We start from the raw sequence: 25,620 nt of genomic DNA on the forward strand, positions 1-25,620 counted from the left end.
TCTGTACAAGTCTCCCGCTGCATCGCACTGCGATAATGCGAATGATTTTGCAGACATCTGAGTTTGTCTTCAAAATATCTCGTATTCGTAGGTGTACAATTGTTCATTGTTCAACCCGAATTACAAGATGTGTCAGAAGACATCGCCTACTCTCCGACCTGACAGCTCTACTTCCAAATGTTCAGCCCATGAGAAGCAGTTCTTCAGGCGGCTTTCCCCTGTGTTTTCATTACTGAAGAACGCCCCGCTTTCATTGCAACTACGACTTCTCACCGGACAGCAATGAAATAGCGGTTAGCGTTTTCAGTCATTTGTAAGCACAGGTTATGAATCTTGAGATCCTTCTCTCGATTCATCTGTGAAGACGTAGGTTGCATTCAATATCTACCTTCGTCTTCAACGGTACATAGTGTTTGTTTCTCCTTAGCTGAGATTCAACAACCATGAGATGTTTTACCTTCAGGGACCTCGGTCTCTAGAAGGCAATTGACTTTCGCCTGTTGGGCACATGCCTTAAGAGAATCATCACCTCGCTGTCTGGCATTGGTGACAAACAAATACATTATTTGTTTGGTCTCTCGGCATAACCCTTTAAAGGCGAAGGTCACGTGACTTACTCGGATGCTTTGACAACTTGCCTCCTACCGAACGCAGTCAGTCGGCAGCTGTCAGAGCGCCCGAGTCAGTTACGAACTACGCTGTTGACTTAGTTCGGTTGTTACAAAGCAACCATTACTTCGTTTTAATAGCTTGTCCACAGTACCCATACCATTGACACCCACCATGGAGTGTCGGTGTCCTATCCACTACCGAGAACTTCGCTGCATGGGGATAGGAGGATGCGAGAGACTTCGTTGCTAACGGACAGACCAGTATGGGTACTGGACATCACCGAAGTAGAGAAGAGGGATAGGTCATGCGACTATTTCCTTCTTTTCCTCTGAGGAACTGCATGACTTCTCCTGAGAAGTCAAGCATCCAGGGGATGGGGATCCGTGACGCTCGATTTCGTACCACGAAAACTTCGTAGCGAAGACTCAGAACCCTTCGGTCCCTGACGATTGGTTCGAGTCGTTCACAATCCCCTCCCTAATGGACTTCACCGCCTTCGATGCGAAGGAGATGCTGCCTTGTCCGCAAGAACTTCTCCTTGGCGCAGGTACTGAAGGCAGGGGTCTGGTCCAACCAGACCACATGCCCTTCCTTCTACCTTCGGGATATTGCCCACAGGTCCTTGGATCTTTTTCCTTGGGACCCGTGGTGGCTGCTCAACACGTTGTGTAGCGAACCCAGACCCTCGCAGGCTGAACAGCATCGAGTCCTGGTGTGACCGTAAGAATGGATGAGTGAATGAGAGTGTGACTGGCTCCTCTTCCCATCTTTTTCTTCCCCTCTACCTGTGGTTAGAGGGACACGGTCATCACCCTGCTGGATAAGGACAAGATGCAGGTGAGCTACTCAACAGAGCCCCATCCTATCCCTTTCACTAGGGATAGGAGCGTATATCCACCACTTCCTCCAACAAGGGGGAGGAAGTGGATGCCAGCTTGAGACAACCCATACTTTATGTTGCCTCTTGCAAACAGGAACAAGTTCTTGCTTGCTGGTACGAAGAGATACGCTTGCCTCTCTCTTAGTACTCGGCCCAGAGGTCTGACCATTGATCCTGCGGTGCACACCCCGATCAATCGGACAGAGGCTTGGATCCCTCCCTCGCTCTTACGACCAGGGAGGCATTCCAGGGATGGACGAACACCAGTCTGTTCATCAAAAGACTCAGATTCCTCCCACCAAGAAGTGAGTCTTCCTATTGTTAAAGGACCGATGGTTTGTATTACGTATCGGAACAAATGACAATTTGTCGAAAATTGCATTTTTCCTAACTATACAAACCTGAGGTCCTTTAACAATAGGAAGTAGCTAGCGGCAGCTGGAACGGTCGTAAGCTTCGAACAAGGGGAGAACGGTAGTTAACTGCTTGTCCGACAGTTGGTAAACAAATCACTTTTGCTTTTGGCCCATGCAAAATACGCAGAGTGAGGGGTGGCATGAGGAGGGACTATATGTAAAGGACCTCAGGTTTGTATAGTTAGGAAAAATGCAATTTTCGACAAATTGTCATTTTGAAGTGGTGGATCCTTCCTCTTCAAAAGAACGAAGGCGTATCGCTTGCCCTGCAGAACCCAGACCAAGTGTTATATGCCGACGCTTCGGAGTCGGGATGGGGAGCGACGTTAGGAGCAAGGGAGGTGTCAGGCACCTGGACAAAGGAACAGGTGTCCTGGCACATCAATTGCAAGGAACTAGTGGCCATACACCTAGCCTTAAAGTTCTTCGAAGAGATAGTCAGAGGCGAGGTGATACAGATAAACTCGGACAACACCACGGCTCTGGCTTACATACGCAAGCAAGGAGGCACGCACTCTTTCTCCCTCTTTCAGTTAACAAGACACCTGTTAACCTGGACAGAAGAAAGAGGCATAACTCTCCTCACAAGATTTGTTCAAGGCATCAAGAATGTAAGAGCGGACAGACTGAGCAGGAGGAATCAGGTCCTTCCCACAGAATGGACTCTACACGAAGAAGTGTGTCGAAGTCTTTGGTCCCTGTGGGGGAGACCTCACATAGACCTGTTTGCGACGTTCCTCTCCAAAGGAATAGAGATCTTTTGCTCTCTAGTGGAAGATCCGAGAGCCTTCGCAATAGACGCGTTTCTCCTGGATTGGTCGGGTGTGGACGCATACGCCTTTCCCCCGTTCAAGATCCTGGGGGAAGTGCTCAGGAAGTTCGTAGCTTCGAAGAACACGAAGTTGACGCTAATAGCCCCATTTTGGCCAGCCCAGGAATGGTTCACAGAGGTACTGGAGTGGATAGTGGACTTCCCCAGATCTCTTCCAAACAGACCAGATCTACTCAGACAACCCCACTTCGAGAGGTTTCATCACAACCTCCCAGGTCTCGCTCTGACTGCCTTTCGACTATCGAAAGACTTGTCAGAGCGAGGGGCTTTTCTCGCAAGGCTGCGGGCTCTATCGCTAGAGCCCGCAGAGCTTCGACGAGAAGAGTATACCAATCAAAGTGGGAAGTCTTTAGGAGGTGGTGTAAGAGTCAGAAGCTGTCCTCCTCCAGTACCTCTATAGTGAATATTGCCGATTTCCTCCTCTTTCTGAGAGAGGAATCACACCTTTCTGTCTCAACAATAAAAGGATACAGAAGCATGCTGTCTTCAGTATTTAGGAATCGAGGGTTAGATATTGCAAGCAACAAAGATCTACACGATCTAATTAGATCCTTTGAAACTTCAAAGGCAGCTACTCCTAGAACACCTAGTTGGAATCTAGACGTGGTACTGAAATTCCTTTCATCGGATAAATTCGAGCCTTTACATCTGGCTTCCTTCCGCGACGTCACTAGGAAATGCTTATTCCTGGTGTCTCTCGCTACAGCCAATAGGACGAGTGAATTGCACGCTCTAGATTCCACAGTGGGGTTCAAAGGAGATGCTGCCATCTGTTCTTTCCAGACAATGTTTCTGGCAAAGAACGAAAACCCGTCAAAACCGTGGCCCAGAAGTTTTGAGGTAAAAGGCCTATCTAACCTCGTAGGCAGAGAGATAGAGAGGTCTCTCTGTCCAGTGAGAGCTCTTAAATATTATTTAGAGAGGAAGAGACAGATGGGAGCTTGTCAACAAGGTCTTTGGTGTGTGGTGAAGAACCCCAAAAGACTCATGTCCAAGAACGCCTTGGCTTTCTTTGTGAGAAGCGTAATTACGGACGCTCACAAGAACTGCTCGGAGGAATCCTTCGGTCTTCTAAAGGTCAAGACCCATGAGGTGAGAGCAGTAGCAACGTCCTTGGCGTTCCAAAAGAATATGTCTCTAAAAAATATCATTGAGACTACATATTGGAGGTGCAATTCAGTGTTTGCATCTCATTATCTGAAGGATGTGAGAGTGACCTATGAGAAGTCGCTCGCTAGGTCCATTTGTATCAGCAGATACAGTGCTGGGTCTTGGAGCAAAGACTGATCCTTAAATATTGTGTTTTATCGTACATAAACCCTCTTGTCAGATATGTGCTTGGTTTTCTATTAGCAAGCTCACTGATGTCGCACGGGAGCATAGTGTCATTGCTGGTAGGGGATCAAGGGTATGTATGGCTAGTAGGGGAGTACAAAATTTTTTTTTTTTTTTTTGTATATTTTGTAATGAAAGTGTAATTATGTTTCAAGTTTTTGGTTGTTTGTAAGGAGTTCGGGGATAACTCCTTGCAATCTTAGAACTAACATGGATGTTAGGATCAGGTGATCGGGATCGGTGTTGTGCTCCTTGAACAAGGTGTATTGTCATGTTAGTGGAATAGCACCCAATGACAAAGGCCTTTAGGCTCTGCCGAGTAAGTGGATAAGACCCCATTGGCAGACCCACAAGAACTCTTAGCCATAGATCAATATCTCGCTGAGGCTCTTGAGGCTAAGCAGACTCCAAGGCAGTAGCCGCGAAGTCTTCAGCCTAATAAGGTAGGAACCAAGGTTTATTAATACCTACAACATATGTTGTTTACCTGTCTATTTCAGTAGTTAGCTGTCTCTTACCCACCACCAATGGGTGCTAATCAGCTAAGTATATATCTGGCAGGGAAGTTGAATGTATAAAAATGATATTGTCATGTTACAATAAAGTTTTATACATACTTACCTGACAGATATATACTTAGCTATAGACTCCGTCGTCTCCGACAGAATTTCAAATTTCGCGGCACACGCTACCGGTAGGTCAGGTGATCTACCGCCCTGCCCTGGGTGGCAGGACTAGGAACCATTCCCGTTTTCTAATCAGAATTCTTCTCTTCCACCTGTCTCCTGCGGGGAGGCTGGGTGGGCCATTAATCGTATATATCTGTCAGGTAAGTATGTATAAAACTTTATTGTAACATGACAATATCATATTTTTAATCATTGTATGCTGGACAGTAAAGTAAGAAATTTTCTAAATTTTCATTGTTTTCCTCACAGCATAAACATTTTGTATCTTCTTTTATCCTATTTTAGTCGTTTAACCCTAGTATACCAAGTCTGGCCCTACTGATCAGCATTGTTTTTTCAGTGTTGTCATGCCAGATTTCTTCTCTTACGTTTTCTTTATATTTTTTGTAGATTATTAATATTGACTATTGCAATAAACCACATGAACACCTGAATTAGCCCTGGTTACCTGACCAGCCTGAACAACACCCCACAAAAATCACCAACACTTATGGAAAATTTTAACTGCTACCAACGCTGCAGGTAAAACATTCTTACCGAGTCACCTGTCTGTGGTTGGCGGCGCTGCCGACAGTGACTACTCCCATCAATTGCTTTTTGTTCGCTCGCCTGTCAAGACGTTTCTTGCAGCGTGTGAACCTTTGGTCACGGCCCGACCCCCTACTGCGTTGGATAAGATTGTTGACGCCCTTTGCTTTTGGATTTCGCCTGGGCTTTTCTCTGCTTGTTTGATGGTACAAAGGATCCTCCCCCAACTAAGACTCCTCCAGACCATCCCAGTGAAGATGCAGCAAAGCGCTCGTGTACCACCTGCAAGCAGAGGATGAGTACACTCAAATACGATTGACATTCCTTGTGTATTTCATGTAGGAAAATTCAATGCAATTTAGGCCGTCGATGTGACTAGTGTAAGGACTGGTCTACGGATCAAATGCAGGCATATATTAAACAGAGGAAAGCTCTTGCTTCAAAGAGCTTTGAGGTATGTCTGGTTTATTTTCTACACTGGATGTCAAAGTTGCAGGATGAGATGAAAGTTAGCAATAGGGAACAATTTATTAACCGCTCTCTTCCAGCTCCCCTGCCTGTTCCGGAACCAGCCCTGAAGGGTGCTGGGGGTCATGGAGATCCAAAAACAAAAAAGGTAGGAACTACCGTCCCCCCTGGTGAGGAGCAGGCAGTGTCCACAGCAGAATTCCCTTATTCCCCTGAAAACGTAAGTCTGAAAATGAAATCAGAAATGAGAATGACACACAACTAAGAGTGTTAGGGATCAGCTAGGCAAGGCATGGTTCCAAGGGCAGTTGCCTTCAGATCCTTTATTTAGTCCTGCTAGGTTAGGATCCCCATTGGATCCAGAGATCTGTTTGTTCCCAGCCAATACTGTGCCGAAGGTAAAATCTGTCCTTCCTCCTTCTGGGATTTTCGACTCTGTTCCGTCAGTGGTAGATACTCTGAATGCCCCCTCCTCTTCAAAGGTTCCCTTTCTGTCTGGAAGTATTTCAGAACCTTTGCCCTTTGAAGGTTCCTCGAGCGTTCTCAATTCAATTTAGCTGCCTATAATGGTGATCTCTTAGGCCTTTCACAAGGTTACAGGTCCTTGGTTAGGCAGTGTTTTCTTTTGGGTTTCAGTAATCTTCAAGACCATGTTCTTAAGAATTTCCCTGAATTCTGTAACGATATGTACAATAGTGCCTCAGGATACGAAATTAATCGTTCCGAAGTGGCCTTCGTAACCTGATTTTTTCGTATCTTGAACCACATTTTACATGTAAATTGCCTAATTCGTTCCAAGCTAAATTGACCAATAAACAATGAAATACAACAATTTGGACCATTCAATACCTAACTAAAACTACATATACTACTAATATGTACTACATACCTGTAAATAAAGTGTATTAGTGTACATGGTACAAGAAATACTTTACGTACATACGTATGTAGTAAAATGTGGAACCTTACCTGTCGAGTGAGGCGATCTCCGAAAAAGTGGCGACAGAGGAGGAGAACAAATGGCAGAAAACGTGAACTCTTAGCTTTTCGAAACATTAAAAAATGGCAGAAAACATTAACACTAAACTTTACGAAACACATTAACAAATGGCAGAAAACATTAACACTTAACTTTGCAAAAAACTTAAAATTAATTCCCCCCCCAAAAAAAAAAAAAATTTCAATTTCTTCACCACCGAATGATGCCAGTCCGTTTACGGAATTTATCAAACCACCCCCTTGAAGTCTGGGGTTGCCGTCGATGTCCCTTCTCCTCCGTTGTCTTCTGCCTGGCCAATCAGATCACCGAAAATAGTGCTGGCCTTCTGGCAGATTGCCGCCTTGGTTATCGTATCGCCTGCCATTTCTTTGTCTTCAATCCATACAAGAAGCAGCCTCTCCATCTCATCATGCACGACGGATTTCGGCCGTATTCCTTAGCGATCACACTCAACCGCATGCCAGCCTCATACTTCTTGATTATCTCCATCTTTGTCTCCATAGAAAGCATTTTCTTCTTTCCGTGAACTTCAGCAACTTTCTTGGGACCCATGACTATATGTATGTAATTAAATTACTAATTAAGTTCTCACGCAAAACGATAAAGTACAAAGCAAAATCACTAACACAAATTTACGTTAACAAATGAAATCGTATATGTGAACGACGCCTTTACCTAGAGCATTATGGGGTAGATGCTGACCAATAGGAGAGCAGGATCTTACGGCAGTGACTAGCATCAGGAACCAATAGGAGAGTGGGAGGATGGTGGCGAGTCTACAGAGTTAGAGGCGCGTAAGTTTTTTAATTTTTCTCAGTGGTCTGGGCGAATCTCAGGACTTTACAGTAACACCCTTTTGTAACCTGAATTATTTTCTTATGCAGAGGCAAAAAATCTTCGTCTGCTTTCGCAACTTGAATTTTTCGTAAGTTGGGACTTTCGTATGTCGAGGCTCACTGTACATCTAGATTTTCAAAGTGGTAAAGATTCAATTTACGTATTTTCTTTCCCTTAAAAGGATGGCTTCTAACCCTTCTATATCCCTGGGTTCGTCAGTTTCTCTTCCCCCGGTTTCGGGGTTTTCTACTTCAGTCTCAGATCATTCAGCAGCCCCGGCCCCAGGGGGGGGGGGGGTGGTCTCATGCCTTCTTCTTTGGTTTTCCTTTATGAGAATACTTTTGCTTCTAACGGGGCTGTGTCGCATTCCCCAGGTTTTTCCTGTGCGGGTGAGGTATTGATGTCTTCCCTGCCTTTGCAGGTTTCTTCTTTCAGTATCCCTTCGTCTTCCGCTGGTTTCAGCATTGCTGCGGCAGGTGCCTCTGTTACCTGCCCCACTTCTGCGATCACTGGACCGAGAGTTGTTTCCAGTGTATCTTCCGCTGTTTTCCCTTCAACGTCCATCCTTCCTAAAGTAGGAGATATTTTGCTGGAATTAGGTACTGGTGTTAATTCAGTGTTGGGTTTGGTAACAGGACTTCCAGATTTCCGGAGTTTGTCGGGTCCGATGGTTGCTCAGCAAGGACGGGTACGTGAGGATGTTTCGTATTCAGCGGCGGTAGACGTTCGCGCAGGAGATGCGGCTTCTTCGCATGTTCAGGGAAGATCGCCCTTAGATATTAGTTCGGTTCAATCAAGGTTGTGAAGCGCTAGGTCTGCGCAGCTCCAGCGGTGTTTTGCTTCCGCAAGAAGGCTTAAATCGGTCTGTAGCTTCTGCATCTCTTGGTAGAGGTGTTGATTTGCACAACCTTTTGTGGTTGGCTCAAGTCCATGTTTCATTTCTCCTGATGTTCAGTCCTTAGGTGTAGGTCAGGGAAGGTTAGGTCCTTCATCTCGTCAGGATGGTATTCTGGGAATCGGTCTTGCCTCGGCTTCTCCTTCCACTCAGGTGTATTCGAAGGATGCAGATAGAGATTTTTCTGTCAAGGACGAAGGTCCTCCTCTTCCGTTATCAGGCAGTCTGATGACGGTAGACAGCGAGTATCGTAGAATGTTAAACTCATTCACCTTCTGTTTCCTCAGTCGAAAGTTGATGAGGAACCCTTTAAACCTAGCCAAACTATGTTTGAAGAACTTTTCTCAACCAAACCGCTGGTTTTGTATCCATCATACAAGTTGCCTTGATTTGGGCGTGTAGAACAACCCCTGAGGGAGGCAGACTCTCGGTTAGTTGCAGTAGTGGGGGTGGGTAGGCAGGACTCGGCTCTTATTCCCAGTCGTAAGCCATTGTATGGCGTAGCAGGTAACCCTTCTTCGGGTTTCAGAGTACCTCTGGACGAATCGGTGGAGGCTCCTTCCCAAGGTCCCGGTAGGTAACAGACTCAGTATTTCGGTGAAAGAAGCGGCCTTTTTGGAAGACACCTTTAGGAATCAATCCGAAGCTCTGCCACATACCATGTGGATGCCCTCGGGCCTCGTGGGTTTCTTAAAACAGGACAGGTATACTCCTTCTGATCCCGTTTTGTTCAATAACCTCATCATTTCTCAGATATTCACAAGCGAGTTTTATTGCAGTGTCTTACCGAACAATTATACAGCTGTAGGTTCCCTACGAATGGCAGACAATAGATTCAAAACTTCCGCGGTGGCACCGCCATCGCTGATGTAGGTGACGTCATCTCCCTCCACTCGAGGGAGCTACAGGTACAACTGCCCAGGTAACATCAATTCGTTCTCTGCCGGCTTCTGGTGAACATCGGTGGTCGGTGCAGACTTTTTTCTTCATTTGTTGGGAAGTATTACCTCTCCAATATCGGTGAAGTATTCAACTCCGTGTTTGTAGGATTGAAGCTGAATTTCTTTTCTGCAATTTTGTGGTCTTACCATCATGTCGGACTCTAGTCCTTCAGTAGTTGGGTTTTGCGCCGGAGGGTGCAAAACTAGGTTAGTTGAATTAATTTATGATTCGCACACTAAGTGCATTAAGTGTAGGGGATGTGAGTGCTCTAGAGAATCTACTTGTGATGAATGCAAGGATTGGAGTGAACAACAGTGGAAAGTTTTTGTTTCTCACTCGGGGAAGATAATTAAGGATAGGAAGAGGAAGGCAGCTCTCAGAGCTGAAAGTAAGACTAGTTTAGCTTCTTCTATTGAAGCACCTGCTCCTATTCCTTCTCCTTCTCCTCTTATTATGTTCCGATCTTGAGTCCTCCTACTCCTGCTCCTGTAACTCCCTTGCCAACTTCCCGTGGAGTTTCTCCTGACACCATTACCAGGACTCCAGGAAATACCTTCGGTTTGTGTTCATAGGCAAGACCTACCAGTTTCGAGCTCTTTGCTTCGGCCTCTCGACAGCACCGCAAGTATTTACGCGAGCGTTGACTCCTCTGGGAAAGTGGTTACACCTCCTGGACATCAGTGTCTCACTCTACCTAGACGACTGGCTTCTCCGCTCCTCTTCGGAAAGTCAGTGCATGAAGGATCTCAAGAGGACTCTTTCATTAACTCGCTCGTTAGGTCTTCTTATAAACGAGGAGAAATCTCGGCTAATTCCGACTCAGAACATTCTCTATTTGGGGATGACTCTGAACTCTCGAGTTTTTCGGGCTTTTCTTTCACCAAAGAGAGTCCAGTCGTGTCTGGAAGTAGTACAGGACTTCCTGGACTGCAAGTCCTGTTCCGCCAACCATTGGACGAGTCTGTTAGGAACACTAGCTTCGGTGGAACAGTTTGTCAAACTCGGAAGGCTGCACATAAGGGCCCTACAATTCTTCCTGAAGGCTTCATGGTGCAGAAAGACTCAACTGGACTCGACAGTATTCTCGATTTCAGACGAAATCAAGGACTTAGCGTGGTGGCTTTCAAAACCAAGACTGGTAGAGGGTCTTTCGCTTCGTCCGCTCCACCCAACCCTTTAGTTCTTTTCAGACGCCTCCGACGCAGGTTGGGGAGCCCTGTTGGGGAAGAACGAAACGTCAAGGAAATGGTCGGAAACGCAGCGCTCTCTTCATATCAACATGAGGGAGCTATTAGCAGTGTTCCTGGGACTTCAGGCATTCTCTTACCTCGTGAAGGGACAGGTGGTAGCAGTTCATGGAGACAACTCCACAGCACTTTCATACATCAGGAAACAAGGGGGAACGCGCTCCTTCACCCTCTACAACCTTGCAAAAGATCTGCTTCTGTGGGCAGAAAAATTTCAAGTTACGCTGATCCCTCGATTTGTTCAAGGGAAAATGAACGTGTTGGCGGACGGACTAAGTCGCCGTCATCAAGTACTGCTGTTAGAATGGACTCTCGATGCGAAGGTCTGCCTAAACCTGGAAACTTTGGGGAAAACCGATGATAGACCTTTTTGCAACCTCGAGGAACAACCGTCTTCCGCTGTTTTGCTCTTCAGTCCCGGACCCTCTTGCATGGTCAGTCGATGCAATGTTACTAGACTGGTTGGGCCTGGAAGCGTACGCCTTTCCCCCGTTCGGCCTAATAAGACAGGTGCCAAACAAAGTGTCATTACACAAAAATGTTTCTCTGCCTAGTCGCTCCATTCTGGCCAAGGAAAGAATGGTTCCCAGATCTCCTCGACTTGCTCGTAGACTTCCCCAGACTTCTTCCGTTAAAGAAATGTCTACTCAGACAACCGCACTTCGAAAGATTCCACCAAGGATTATCCACTCTGGCACTGACAGGATACAGACTGTCAGGAGTCTCGTCAGAGCGAAAGGTTTTTCGAGATGAGATGCAGAAGCTATCGCGAACTGCAGAAGAGATTCTTCTAACAGACTATACCAGTCTAAATGGGGAGTGTTTCCAAAATGGTGTAGACAGACTAAAGTCTCTTCTTCTGAAACATCTGTGAACGAAATAGCTGATTTCCTTCTTTTCTTAAGGGACGTTAAGCGTTTAGCGCCTTCGACTATTAGGGGATACAGAGCAATGCTGGCTTCAGTTTTTAAACACAGAGGACTAGACCTCTGTGTTTAAAAACTGTTTAAAAAATAGTGATCTTTCTGATCTGATTAAATCGTTCGAGACTTCCAAATCGTCAAAGGGCTCAATAGCATGGAATCTCGATAGTTCTTAAACAGCTCGTGTCCTCCCTTTGAACCGTTACTTTCTTCATCTATGAGGAATCTCACCAAGAAGACGTTATTTTTAGTTGCATTGGCATCAGCTAGACGAGTTAGCGAGCTACACGCGATGGACAAAAAAGTGGGATTTTCTCAAGGCGACGCAGTTTGCTCCATGGAGCTCAATTTTCTCGCGAAAAACGAAAACCCTTCTAATCCGTGGCCACGTAACTTTGTTCTCAAGAACCTGACAGACTTGATAGGCCAGGAAGAAAAGAATTGTTTGTGGTGCTCTGTTAAAAATCCCTCTCGTCACCTCTCAAAAAACGCTATTTCTTTTTTTCTGAGAGTTAATTATCGAAGCACATTCTCAAGCTAACGACGCAGTTTTTCCTTGACTGAGAGTGAAAGCGCACGAAGTTCGAACAGTAGCGACTTCCCTCGCTTTTCGACACAACTTGTCGCTATCCGCTATCCTCCAAAGTACTTTTCGGAGGTCTAAATCTGTGTTTGCTACGCATTATTTGAAAGAAATCGAGACAGTGTTTGAAGGTTGTAAGTCTCTCGGTCCACTTTCGGTAGCTGGCATGGTGTTGGGAGAAACGACATGGGGGTTGCTCCCTCTGTTAGCCTATGTTTTGCCTTGTACCAAGGTTGACGAGTTAAAGGGGAAGTCTGGGGGTACAATGTACCTGGAGTACTCGCCAGTCATTTTAGTGTTAGTTTTGGTGGGTAAAGGTTTGTATTTCGGTGTAGGTGACAGTTTTTTCATTGCCCTTGCCTAGGGCAAGGGCAGGCAATGTTTTGTTGTATTTTCGTTGAGTCAGCGGTGAACACCATGACTACGAGGATCTCCCACTCCATGTAGAGGCACCCATTGGTCATACTCCAAGCCTTCTACTATGTAAGATGAGCACCGACCAGAGGCAGTATTCTCCTGCAGTAGCTCTCTTACAAGGTGAGGTACAACAGGCACTAACAGTGATTTTGGGTATACTTTATTTTCAAGAATCATATGTTATTTTTGAAGTAAAACTTACAGCCACAGCCCCCCATCCTTGCAATGGGTAATCAGCTGTATAATTGTTCGGTAAGACTGCAATAAAAATGGAATTTTCATTATAAAATTAAATTTTATTGCATACTTACTGAACAATTATTAATCAACCTGGGCAGTTGTACCTGTAGCTCCCTCGAGTGGAGGGAGATGATGTCACCTACATCAGCGATGGCGGTGCCACCGCAGAAGTTTTGAATCTATTGTCTGCCATTCGTAGGGAACCTACAGCTTTATAATTGTTCGGTAAGTATGCAATAAAATTTCATTTTATAATGAAAATTCCATTTTTGTCCAGGGCTCTGCTGGCGCTCTGTGAAACTCTCTTCAAGAAGGAGGATGTATCTTCCATGGTGAATTTTGTTTCCTCCACGTCAGTAGTCGAGTCTCAGCAAGCCCTTATTTGGGTGGCTGCTCAGAGCACTAGGAACCCTAAAGGTGTCCATGCACCATGGCCAGGTAAGCGCTCCGGTTCATCTTCCCTGGCCAGGTCTCCCAAGAAAGTCAGGTTATCATCCAAACCTTTGTCTGCTTCCTCCAAACCCTCTTCTAGCAAGAAGAGTTTGGAGATAGGAGACATCGCCCTTGTCGACACCAGTAGATTGTTTGTCCTCCTCCGTAACAACCTGGGAGAAGTGGGGTGTGGAGAGTTGGGTGGTGGAGGTCTTGAAAGTGGGGTACAAGATCCCTTTCCACTTGGCCCCTCCACTGTCCAATTCCCCGGTAGTTCTTTCAAGCTGTTCCCCGTCATCCATCAGGGGGAAAGCTTTGGCGACGGAGATTTGTTCCTTGTGGGACAAGGGAGTGTTAGAAGTGGCTCCCCCCACTTAAGGCTTTTACAGTCGAATCTTCATAGGCGGACGGTTCTTGGAAGCCCATCATAGATCTTTCGGGCCTGAACTGTTTCATTGTTTCCACGAAGTTTCATATGGAAATGACTCAGTCGGTGCTGAGGTCACTCCGAAAACACGACGGGATGGTGTCAGTGGACCTCAAGGCATATCTCCAAGTTCCAATACAACCGGAATCTCTGAGATTACTTCGTTCTGGGTCCACTGGCAACCTTCCAGTTCAAAGTCCTTTGTTTCGGACTAACCACAGCACCTCGTGTTCACGAGGGTGATGGCTCCTGTTTCTGCTATCATGCATCGTCAGGGCTTCCGCATGAGGAAGTACCTGGATGATTGGCTAATTCAAGCCTCTTCCAGGGAGGAGTCTCTCAAAGCAAGGAATTTCCTTCTAAAACTCTGCGAGACATTGGGGATTCGTATCAACACGACAAAGAGTTCCCTGTTTCCTTCTCAGACTATTACCTATCTCGGCGTGGAGATTCAGATGCCTCTTTTGAAGGCTTTCCCGACTTGAGAACGAATGCGGTCGATTATGAGACAAGTCGAGCTCTTTCTCTCGGACAAAGCGCAACTTGCAAAAGAATGGAGAAGTCTTCTGGGGAAGATGTCATCTCTGTCCCTTCTAGTTCCAGGCTCTCCTCACCGGATGCATTCTCTGCAGGTATGTCTCAGAAATTGCTGGGACTTTCGGGAAGAGAACGCAGTGATAATCTGGGACGATTCCTGCCTCGAGGATCTTTGGTGGTGGTCAGAAGAGGCTCACCAGAGTAAGTCTTGCCCTCCCGATTCCGGACGTACAAATGTATTCAGATGCCTCGAATCAGGGTTGGGGTGCGACCCTGGAGGAAGCTCAGGCTGAGGGCCTTTGGAGGGTTTCAGATCGGGAGGAATCAATAAATTTCCGAGAATTAAGAGCCATAGAGGAGGCTCTGTTAAGCTTCAAAGATCAAGTCCGAGGGAAAGTCATAGCACTTTTCAGACAACACTACGGCACTAGCTTACTTAAAGAGAGAGGGAGGTACAAGGTCGTCAACCCTGAACATCGTTGCGCAGAGAATCTTACGTCTGTGTGAAAGCCCGAAGACCTCATTACTTCTGCAGTTCATTGCGGGAAAGCTTAATGTCCTAGCAGATATGCTGAGCCGTTCAAAAGTAGTCCGAGGAAGCGAATTGACATTAGCTCAAGAGGTAGTCCAATCACTGTTAAAGTGGCGGCCAGCCACAGTGGATCTGTTTGCCACAAGGTTGAACTATCATCTCCCAATATATTTCTCTACAGTAGCAGACCCTATGTCTTGTGGGACAGATATTATGCTCCACCCGTTGGACAATCTACAAGTATATACCTTCCCTCCATTCGGCCTCATCCATCAGGTACTGGCAAAGCTAAGAAGGTGCCAGAATACGGAGATGACTGATTGCTCCATTTTGGCCTCAGAGACCGTGGTTCCCAGATCTCTTGGAAGTGTTGTCCAAACCTCCGATCCTCCTGCCATGCAGGAAGGATCTTCTCAAACAACCTCATTTTCATCATTACCACAAGAACCTTCCCATGCTCAATCTAGCTGCATGGAGACTGCAGCGAGCAGCCTGAAAGTCCAGTCTTTCGGAAGGAATGGCTCGACAACTTTCTATGTGCCTGAGGAAGTCTACAAGGAAGTTATACCAGGTAAGGTGGGAGATGTGCCGTACATGGTGCAGGGCACAAGGGCATAGTATTTCCTGCCCTACGATAGCAAAGGTGGCAGATTTTCTTCTTTTCCTCAGGAAATCCAAGTCTCTCTCTTACTCTACTATTTGAGGCTACAGGTCCATGTTAGAGAGTACCTTTAGGTTTCATTTACCTGAGATTTCTAATAGTAGAGTCCTTCATGATCTCAGATCTTTTAAGATCAAACGACTGATTGTTCTGCTTCCCCCCGCCCCCCCTGGTGGGATTTAGCGGATGTTTTAAAATGATTAAGCTCGCAAGCCTTGAACCTCTGGAGAATTTGTCCTCACAAGAACTTGCTTAGAAAGTCTTGTTTTTAATATCGCTGGCTACGGCTAAAAGAGTGGGGGAAATTCAGGCTGTCTCGAGATCAATTTAATTTCCGGGAAGGATTTGTATCTCGTATCTTCTGGAATTTATGGCAAAGTCAGAGTCAGAAACTAACCCTCTTCCGAGAGAGTTTAAGGTTTGGTCTCTCGAGGATTTTGTCGGAGGTGACGTTGCTGAAATGCGTCTTTGTCGTATTTGGGTGCTTAAACACTACCTGTTGCGCACTGCCAAATTATTGCCGCGACCGCTGTCATTATTCGTTTCGCCTTGGAATCCTTCTAGACCGCTATTGAAAAATGCAATCAGTTTTTTTCTTAAGGGAAGTAATCTCCCAATCTCTTCCCAGAGACAGTTTCAGGAAACAATGTTCCACGCCCTAGAGTGCATAGTATCAGGAGTGTAGCGACGTCAGTGGCATTCCTGAGGAATATCTCAGTAAGCGGGATTTTGGAAGTGGCATCTTGGAAATCAGTGTCAGTATTTACTTCTTTCTACTTGAGAGATGTACAGTTCATGTCAGAGAGGGGTTACTTGCTAGGGCCGTTCGTAGAAGCTAATTCAGTGTTAGCTTAGTCGGCAATTAGTGTGGGATCGGTATGGGAAGTAGTAGTTTTATTGTTTTTCTCAGTTTTCGTAGAATAGTCTGCCTACTTTTCTGATTTATGTCTGGGTTTGGTGTACTATCCCTGGTAAGTATGTTCTTTTGCAGCGGCTCAGCTCCCTCATCGTGGCTTCTGGATTCATCACTCGCCTTCAGTGGAAGCCAGGAAAGATCTGCCCTTGGGACTTTATTCTCCATACATAGGAGGCTAATAGCCACATGGGAGATGTTCAGTTCCACTCCATACATGAGAGGTATATGATACCACATGAGAGGCTTCTGGAAGGATCTGCCCTTCGGACATATCCTCTATACATGGGAGGCTATACAGCCACATGAGAGGTGTGTAGTTCCCTTCCACAAATGACAAGTTTATGATACTTCATGGGAGGTTAGACGTGACCAAGACAAGACTTACTGATCAGACTAACATTGAGGTACTCGTTCCCTTCCGTTTCTCACCTGAGCATTGATTGAAGGTGAGTTAACGGTATTAATCCAAGGTAATAGTTTAATGAGTTTATACCAATGTACATCGAGTGGTCAGGCTTAAACAATGAATGACCCCACTTCCATTTAAATGTTGTAAATCGGGCTAATTCAGGTGTTCAGGTGGTGTATTGCAATACTATGGAGTTTTCATATTAAAACTAATATTGTAATACCTACCTGAACACCTGAATGACACCCACCCTCCTCCCCTCGTCAAATGATTAATAATTTAGCGATTGACGGGAGTAGTCACTTTCGGCTGGCGGCCCAGCCACAGACAGGTGACTCGGTAACAATGTTTACCTGCAGCGTTGGTAGCGCTGGCATTTAAAATTTTACCTAAGTGTTGGTAATTTTTGTGGAGTGTTGTTCGGGCTGGTCAGGTGACCAGGGCTAATTCAGGTGTTCAGGTAGGTGTTACAATATTAGTTTTAATATGAAACCTCCATTTTCATTCATTTCTTTTTGCCATGTTTTTCTGTCCCAGTTGTTTATTATTTCTCTTAACTGTTTGTCTTTAACTTCTTCAATTTTACTTAAGTTTGTTTAGTACTTTCATATATTCTTTTACTTGCATTATCCTGGGGGCTTTCTTGTTTTCATATTGATCCATGGTTATCTCATATAGGAGCCTATTTCCACCACTCTTCAGTGTATGTGACAGGTAGAATAGTATATTTGCCATTTGGTTTGCTTTAATTTGGGCCCTTTTTATCTGTTCTCTGAAGCAGTCTTTCATGTTGTTGATTGTCACTCCTAGGTATTTAATCTGCTTAACTATTTTTATTCCTATGTGCTCCATATTTTCCACATCTTTGATGCTATACCAGTTGTATATTAATATGCTACTCTTTGTCCTTGTTTATATTTAGGCCACATTTACTCGCTATTTCCATTAGGGTTTTTATTGTTTTTGTTATTTCTTCAAGGGTGTGTCCTAGTATTAATCCATCATCTGCATATAATAGTGCCACTATCCTTATAATTTCATTTCTAAAACCTTCTGTTGTGTTTTCTAGTTTTTCTGTTATCAGGTATGTTATTAGCAGAAAGAATATGGTTGATCCATTGCATCTCTATCTTATTCCATTAGTTACATTTAGTACATTTAGCTCTTTTTGCTCTATATTGTTAAGGCATAGACTTGTTACATCATTTGTATATATCCTGCAACTGCATTTATTACCTCAGCATGCAGCCTATATTTCATCATGACTGGGTCCTCAGGGAAGGTTACTGGATCCCCTTCCAGGACGGGAAGCCTCCCCTGACAGGTACCGGGAGCACGGTCCTTCCAGCCACGGGACCCCAGTCAAGGGGAAGCTTTACAGTCAGCGGTCTGTTCTTTGCTGGAGAAGGGAGCCCTCCAACAGGTGGAGGACGAATCCCCCAGGATCTTCAGTCGCCTCTTCCTGGTGGAGAAGTCCTCAGTGGCGTAGAGGCCGGTCATAGGCCTGTCAGTCCTAAACATGTTCGTCATCAAGGCTCCCTTCAAGATGGAGACCCCGAGGACGGTCCTGGCGGCCCTGAGGGAAGGGGACTTCATGTTATCCCATGACCTCAAGGACGCTTACTTCCAGATGGGAGGGCAAGTCCTACCAGTTCAGGACTCTGCTTTGGTCTGTCCACAGCACCGCAGGTGTTCACCAGAGTGTTCTCCCTCGTGTCATCCTGGGCTCACAGAAAGGGATCCGTCTCCTGTGGTACCTGGACAATTGGTTGTTGCTTTTCTCCTCAAGGGAGGCCTTACAGAAGCAGAGGGACAAGCTCCTAGCCGCCTTCTCAGTCCTAGGCATAGTACTGAACTGGGAGAAGTCCCATCTGGTCCCAACCACCTGGATGGTGTACCTGGGGATGGATCTGGACACAAGGGCAGCCAGGGCCTTCCCAACCTGCAGAAAATAGCTCTACCATTCTTGCAGAACTCCCTCTCCCAGTGAGGGAGTAGCAGAGACTCCTGGGACATCTGGTCTCCCTGGAGAAGCTGTCCACCAAGGTAGGCTGAAGTTGAGGCCCGTCCAGTGGAACCTGAAGGAGGGTTGGTCTCCGAAGGGAGACCCTCTTTGGAAGCTCATCCTCCCCTCGCAGGACACCAGGGAGGCCCTCCGATGGTGGTTGAACCAGTCAAACATCCTCTGGGGAGCCCCTCTCGGACCTTCCCTCAGAGATGCTCCTGTTCACGGATGCATCGAAGGAGGGATGGGGGTTCGCCTACAGTCCGAAACAAGGGAAGGGGTCTGGACGGAGCATGAGAAACAGCTCCACTTCAACAGTCTGGGGTTTCTAGAGAGCCCTGCTGGGATTTAGCTCTGATGTGTGACAACACCACGGTTGTAGCCCACGTCAAGAAATAGGGAGGGCTGAGGTCCCGTTACCTGTGCGATCTCACTGAGACCATCCTGGAGTGGGCCGCAAGCATCAGCATGACCCTGACGGCGAGGCTCATTCCAGGAAAGAGAAACTTGATTGCAGACGGGTTAAGCAGGCAGGGACAGGTGATAGGGTCGGAATGGTCCCTACACCCCGAGGTAGCGACAGAGCTAATCGAGATGTGGGGCTCCCCCTCCCTGGACCTGTTCGCGACGAGGCTAAATGCCAAGCTCCCGGTATTCTGCTCCCAGGTACCCCATCTAGCAGCGGCCTGGGAGGACGCATTCCAGCACCCGTGGGACAGGCTGGACATGTATGTGTTCCCACCCTTCAGGGTGATCAGACAGGTTCTAAACCGCCTGAGAAGTTCAAGAGGTGCTCAGATGACGTTGGTGGCCCCCATGTGGCCAGACAGAGAATGTTTCTCGGATCTTCAGGCACGGTGCAAGGTCCATGGAAGCTGCCCCTCAGGCCGGACTTCTAAGGCAGCCCCACTTCGAGAGGTTCCATGAAGGTCTCCCGGCTCTATCCCTTCATGGGTGGAGACTATTGAGTGGCTGCTGAGTAAGGAGGGCTTCTCTCAGAGAGTACCCTCCCAGATATCAGGGTACCAGGCCAAATGGTTGGCGTTCGGAAACTGATGCAGAGGGAGAGGTCTGAAGCGCAGAACCCCTCAATCGCGGGTGACCGGGTCTTGGCGTTCTCGATCCCTGCCATAGCGAGATCAGAAGATTCCCAGGACGTGCTCTTGTGTCCGGTCCTGGCAGTGAGGAAGTACCTCAGTAGGACCACCCGTTCAGGCCAGCCATTAGGAACTTGTTCGTATCCACTGGCCGGGAGAAGAAGGCGGCCACAAAGAACAGCATCTCCTGGTTAAGGGAAACGATCAGGAGAGCTTTTGAAGGAGCAGGTATTCCTCCTCTGAAGAAAGCCAGGCTTAGAACCTAGCGGTCAGCCAGATCCCAAGGGCCGGAGTGTGGTTTCCACACAGGCAATCCACTTTTATGGCCCACTACCTGAAGGACTGCACCCGTAAATCGCTCTTATTCGTTCGAAATTGGTCCAGTGATGGTTGGCCAACAGCAGATCTAGGCCTCCACCGGCAAGGGACTCCAGGGGTATGAGTGGTGGTATGAATGTGTGTTCCCCATTGTCCTCTCCCCTCCATCCTCCTTCCTTATCCTCTCCTTGGGTCTCTGGAGATTTTTTGTAGGACCCAATGAGCCTGTAGGTAAGACGGAGGGTATACGTATGTAGTAATTAGAAGTACAAACCATTGCCTTGTAGTAGTCGCCTTTCCGGGTTACCCTTCCATTCCAGCCAGCGCCCTTGGCGGACCCCTTCCCAGCCCCACGCATCTCATTAAGCAGGGCTGGGACTCTTACGAGTACGCCCCTAAGACCAACCTCTGGGTCCATTCTCCCTAAGCTACTCCCTCTCCTAAAGGATAAGTCTCCTATTAAAGTAGTTTGAGGTAAGTATACAGTGTTGGAACAAATCACAAATTCTTGATAATTTTTATTTTTCCTAGCTATACTTACCTCAAACTACTTAGTTTTTGGGCCTCCCTACCGTCCCCAAGTACCTTAGGGCAGGAACTGTGTGGAGAGTAAAGCACTGAGGTCGTGGGTCACATGGCCATGACCCTCAGTGCATGTACCTGGCTAGGTGTGGAAGGTGGTAACCGGCATTTTCTGGTCGGTACCGCATTGACATCTAGGATTCTCCTATTAAAGTAGTTTGAAGTAAGTACAGCTAGGAAAAATACAAATTACCAAGAAGTTGTGATTTTTAAGTGTGATTAATGTGCAGTGGTGCTCAAATCTCATGCGACATGATTCCTTTTGTATCGTCCAGATTCTCAGACTCATGACATTGCCAAGTAGTGCTAAACTTTTTTTTAATTTGTAATGTCACACATGTCAAAAAATTTGCGAATTCACAGGTAGCCCTATTTTCCTTATGGTTAAATAGATATGATTCCTGTTATGCATTTGTATAATTTGTAATCTGTGTGATTTCAACTGATTTTTTTATTTTTTATGTTGCTCAGTTCAAAGTGCGGTGTGATAAGGTTAGTGGTGCCAGCAATGAAAGCACACTTAAATATGACTGTAAAAATAATTACAATTTTGGAAACATTTTGAAACTCATGCAGGAATGAATTTGACTAAAGGTAAAGCTTCATATAGAATTTTGTTTGATTCCTAAGCAAAACAACTGTAAAGCATCCATCTGATATTTTACCTGACTTGTATGATATGAAAATTTGACATTCAAAACTATATACAGTTCCAAATAATACGCAAACATTAAAGAATGGATAGTATGTATAAATGTAATACTCATTTAAACCAAATAAAGAAAGATAGTAACTAAGTACGAAATGAATAGATATGCATGGGGCATGTCATGACAGTTCTGAAAAGGTTCAATTTGACATTTCCTCTTTCCTGTAAATTTACTGATTCACTTAATATGAGTGTTAGCATTATAACCAAATCATGTTGTGTGACTAGTTAGTGGCTATTGTTATATTCAATAATGATTAATTTTATATATAATATTTCGTTAAAAAGGTTGGGGCAAACCAGGGGCATGGCCAAAATCTGGGAGGGCAGCTGCCCTCCTCCTAGAATCGCCACTGCGTACTGGTCAACATAACTATTTCTGCTGCATTATGTTAGTAGGCCTAATAAGCTCAACAGTCATATCAACAATTTCAAAGTAGGAATATGAATTGTAAGTTTTCTATGAATGTTGAAGTTTTCAGTAGTGTTTAATGGCTGTATGTTACAAAATGTTTTATAGCCCTAAAAAAATAATCTAAGGCTTCTGAGATGTAATCTGTTACTGATGAATTTGTAGAGATTACCTTTTCTTTGAGGAATACAATAAGAATATGAATTGCAACCAGTTTTCTTTGAATGTTGAAGTTTCAGGCTGTTTAAGCTGCCCGTATGTTGCAAAATAATTTATAGGCCTAAAAAAATAATGTAAGCCTTCTGAGGTGTAATCTGTAACTAATGTTTTTATTTGTAGAGATTACCTGTCTTTGAGGAATAAAAGATGATGATAATGATTTTGGTTGTATTTAGAAGATGGCTATTAATCGAAATATAAGTACAGTGGTACCCCAAGATACGAAATTAATCCGTTCCGAGGCGGCCTTCGTATCTTGAACCGCATTTTACATGTAAAGCCCAATCCGTTCCAATCCCTCCAAAAACACCCCAGTAAATTTCATAATAAAGCTAAATTGACCTATAAACAATGAAATACTACAACAATTTGGACCATTCAATCCCTAACTTAATATGTACTAGTAGTACTAATATGTATGTACCTGTAAATAAAGTGTACATTAGTGTATATGGTATACAAGAAATACTGTACATACATACGTACGTATGTAGTAAAATGTGGAAGCATACCTTTCGAGTGAGGCTATCTCTGAAAGTGGCGACAGAGGAGGAGGACAAACGGCAAATACGTACAATTAACTTTACGAAACACATAAAAAAGTCAGGAAAACATAAATAAAACTGTAACACTTAACTTTACAAAAAAACTTGAAATTAATTTTTTTTTTTTTTTTTTTTCCCCTTTTTTTTTTTTTTTTTTTTTTTTTCCCCAAAATTTCAACTTCTTCACCACTTTCAACTTTCTGTTTTTCGTAGTATCACTTGGTTCTTCCTTTTTGCTTACTCCTATTAAAGGCCTCTTTAAAAAATAACAATCCAAGGAAGATTGTTTCTGCCGGCTTTTGACAATGTTCCTGAAATGACTCAGGCAAACGTCATCGAACTGTGCAAGCATACGACCTGTGTAAGCCTTTTTGGGGTGTGCTTTCTACGAATGATTGCAACTTATGAAAAGCAGCTAGAGCATCTTTAATTTCTGCCGTTGTCATAGAGTCGTCGTCATCCTCCTCGCCGCTGTTAGAGAACTCTTCTTGAACGACGTTATGTTGCATGGCCTCCAATTCCTTCAGGTCATCCGTCGTAAGCTCCTCTTGGTGCTCCTCGAGAAGGTCATTGATGTCGTCCTCGTCGACGACCAGCCTCATGGACTTGCCGAGTGCAACGATCTCGTCAAGATCTGGTTGCGAAACAGTTTCAGGATCGTCAACTGTTCCTGAATCTGCAGCACCAGCTTCGCCCACATCGAATCCCTCGAAGTCTCGGGCGGATACGGCATCAGGCCAGAGTTTCCTCCACGAAGAATTCAAGGTTCACCTCGAAACCTCCTGCCAAGCTTGGTTGATGAGTCGGATGCATATCACAACATCGAAATGCTCCTTCCAAAATTCATACAAGGTGAGGTTTGTGGTATTGGTGATGTCGAAACATCTCTTGAAAAGATGTTTCGTATACAGCTTCTTGAAGTTCGATATCACTTGCTGGTCCATGGGCTGGAGGAGAGGGTTGGTGTTAGGAAGAAGATAAAGAACCTTGATGAAAGAATACTCCACTAGAATATCTTCCTCGAGGCCAGGAGGGTGAGTAGGGGCATTGTCCAACACCAGCAGACATTTCAGAGGGAGGCGCTTCTCTTCCAAGAATTTCTTCACTGTCGGGCCAAAACACAGATTTACCCACTCGGTGAACAAAAGTCTCGTTACCCAGGCTTTCATATTAGCCCTCCACATCACTGGAAGCTTCTCCTTAAGCACTTTTTGGGCCTTGAAGACTCGAGGAGTCTCCGAATGATACACAAGTAGGGGCTTCACCTTGCTATCCCCACTGGCGTTCGAACAAAGTGCGAGCGTAAGCCTGTCTTTCATAGGCTTATGCCCGGGTAGGTTCTTCTCTTCCTGCGTGATGTACGTCCGACGAGGCATTTTTTTCCAAAAAAGGCCAGTCTCATCACAGTTGAAGACTTGCTGAGAACTGTAGCCTTTGTTGAGAGTCATCTCGTGGAACGTCTTAATAAAGGCTTCGGCCGCTTTCGTGTCCGAGCTGGCCGCCTCCCCATGCCATGCCACCGAATGGATGCCAGTCTGTTTACAGAATTTTTCTAACCACCTACGAGAAGCCTTGAAGTCTGCGGTTGGCGTCGATGTCCCTTCTCCTCCGTCATCTTCGGCCTGGGCAATCAAATCGACGAAAATAGTGCTGGCCTTGTGGGAGATTGCCGTCTCCGTAATCGTATTGCCAGCGATTTCTTTGTCTTTTGTCCAGACAAGAAGCAGCTTTTCCATTTCATCTTGCACGTGGCTCCTCTTGCTGGACAAAATAGTCACGCCCTTGGAAGGTGTAGCTGCTTTGATGACATCCTTCTGCTTAAGGATGGTGCCTATTGTCGACGGATTTCGGCCGTATTCCTTGGCGATCACACTCAATCGCATACTAGCTTCATACTTTTTAATTATCTCCATCTTCGTCTCCAAAGAAAGCGTCCTCTTCTTTCCGTGAACTTCAACTTTCTTGGGACCCATGACTACGTATATGCTGTACGTAATTATTTTATGTAGTATACGTATGTAGTAAAGTTCTCACACAACACAGTAAAGTATACTACAACGAAATCACTAACGAATTTACGTTAATAAATGAAATCGTATAGAACGAACGAATTCCGCATGCTTATGATACCGATGATACCGCGAAGTGGCCGAAAGAGCACGCCGCTACGTAGATGCATCATGGGAGAGATGCTGACCAATAGGAGAGAAGGATCTTATGGTGGTGACTAGCATCAGGAACCAATGGGAGAGTGGGAGGATGGTGGCGAGTCTACTCAGTTTGCGGCGCGCGAGTTTTAAAATTATCGGTGGTCTGGGTGAATCTTGGACTTTAAGCAACAACCTTTCGTATCTTGAACAATTTTTGTATGTAGAACCGCAAAAATCTTCGTATTTACTTTCGTATCTCGAGGTACCACTGTATTAATATCAAGGTGTATGGAACACTAATTTTTCAACTAGGTTAAAATATTTTATTGAAAGTCCTGCTTGCTTTTGGTGTATTATTCTTTCATAAGGTAATTTTCAGGCAGTCATGCAAATAGCCAGAGTTTGGGCATTCTGTTCATTATGCAAAAGATTGTATTGTTTGAGGCATTGAAACATTTTGAGTGTAGGAAAATTATGAGTGATGAGTTTGGGGCAAAGCAAATTATAAATTTTGTATGGTTTTAATATATATTGTTTTTATTTTATAGGAGGATCTGCACTTTTAGGTACTGCTAGCTATACATATTATGAAGACCATGTAGTTCCTACACCATTAACAGGACGACGACGATTTATGGTGTTTACTTCAGATCAGCTCCATACTGTTTCTCGTCATACATACGCTGAGGTAAAAATTGTTGCTCTCCTTCAGCTAATGAGGAATCTAGCTTTTAAATGCTGTATCTCAGTAAGATAACCAGTCTTTCAAAGTTAAAAACCCCTTAAACCCAGTCTATTACTTCACTAAAAGAGGCTTGGTTATCA

At 45.2% G+C, this 25,620-nt stretch overlaps 1 protein-coding gene across 2 annotated transcripts in view; it reads left to right on the forward strand.

Annotated features, from left to right (window-relative positions):
• Window positions 1-25,620, forward strand: part of LOC135216161 (metalloendopeptidase OMA1, mitochondrial-like) — a 58,001-nt gene that overhangs the window by 22,027 nt on the left and 10,354 nt on the right. Inside the window, exons 1-2 of one of the 2 annotated variants that reach the window (XM_064251278.1) lie at window positions 21,778-21,920; window positions 25,344-25,483. In XM_064251278.1, coding sequence (XP_064107348.1) covers window positions 25,430-25,483 — 54 coding nt within the window. In that variant the 5' untranslated portion in view covers window positions 21,778-21,920; window positions 25,344-25,429. Of the gene's footprint in view, window positions 1-21,777; window positions 21,921-25,343; window positions 25,484-25,620 lie in introns of those variants that run through there. The other variant, XM_064251277.1, reaches the window with a different exon arrangement.

This window comes from Macrobrachium nipponense, chromosome 6 (genome assembly GCF_015104395.2).
Source record: "Macrobrachium nipponense isolate FS-2020 chromosome 6, ASM1510439v2, whole genome shotgun sequence".
Taxonomy (NCBI): Eukaryota; Metazoa; Arthropoda; class Malacostraca; order Decapoda; family Palaemonidae; genus Macrobrachium; species Macrobrachium nipponense.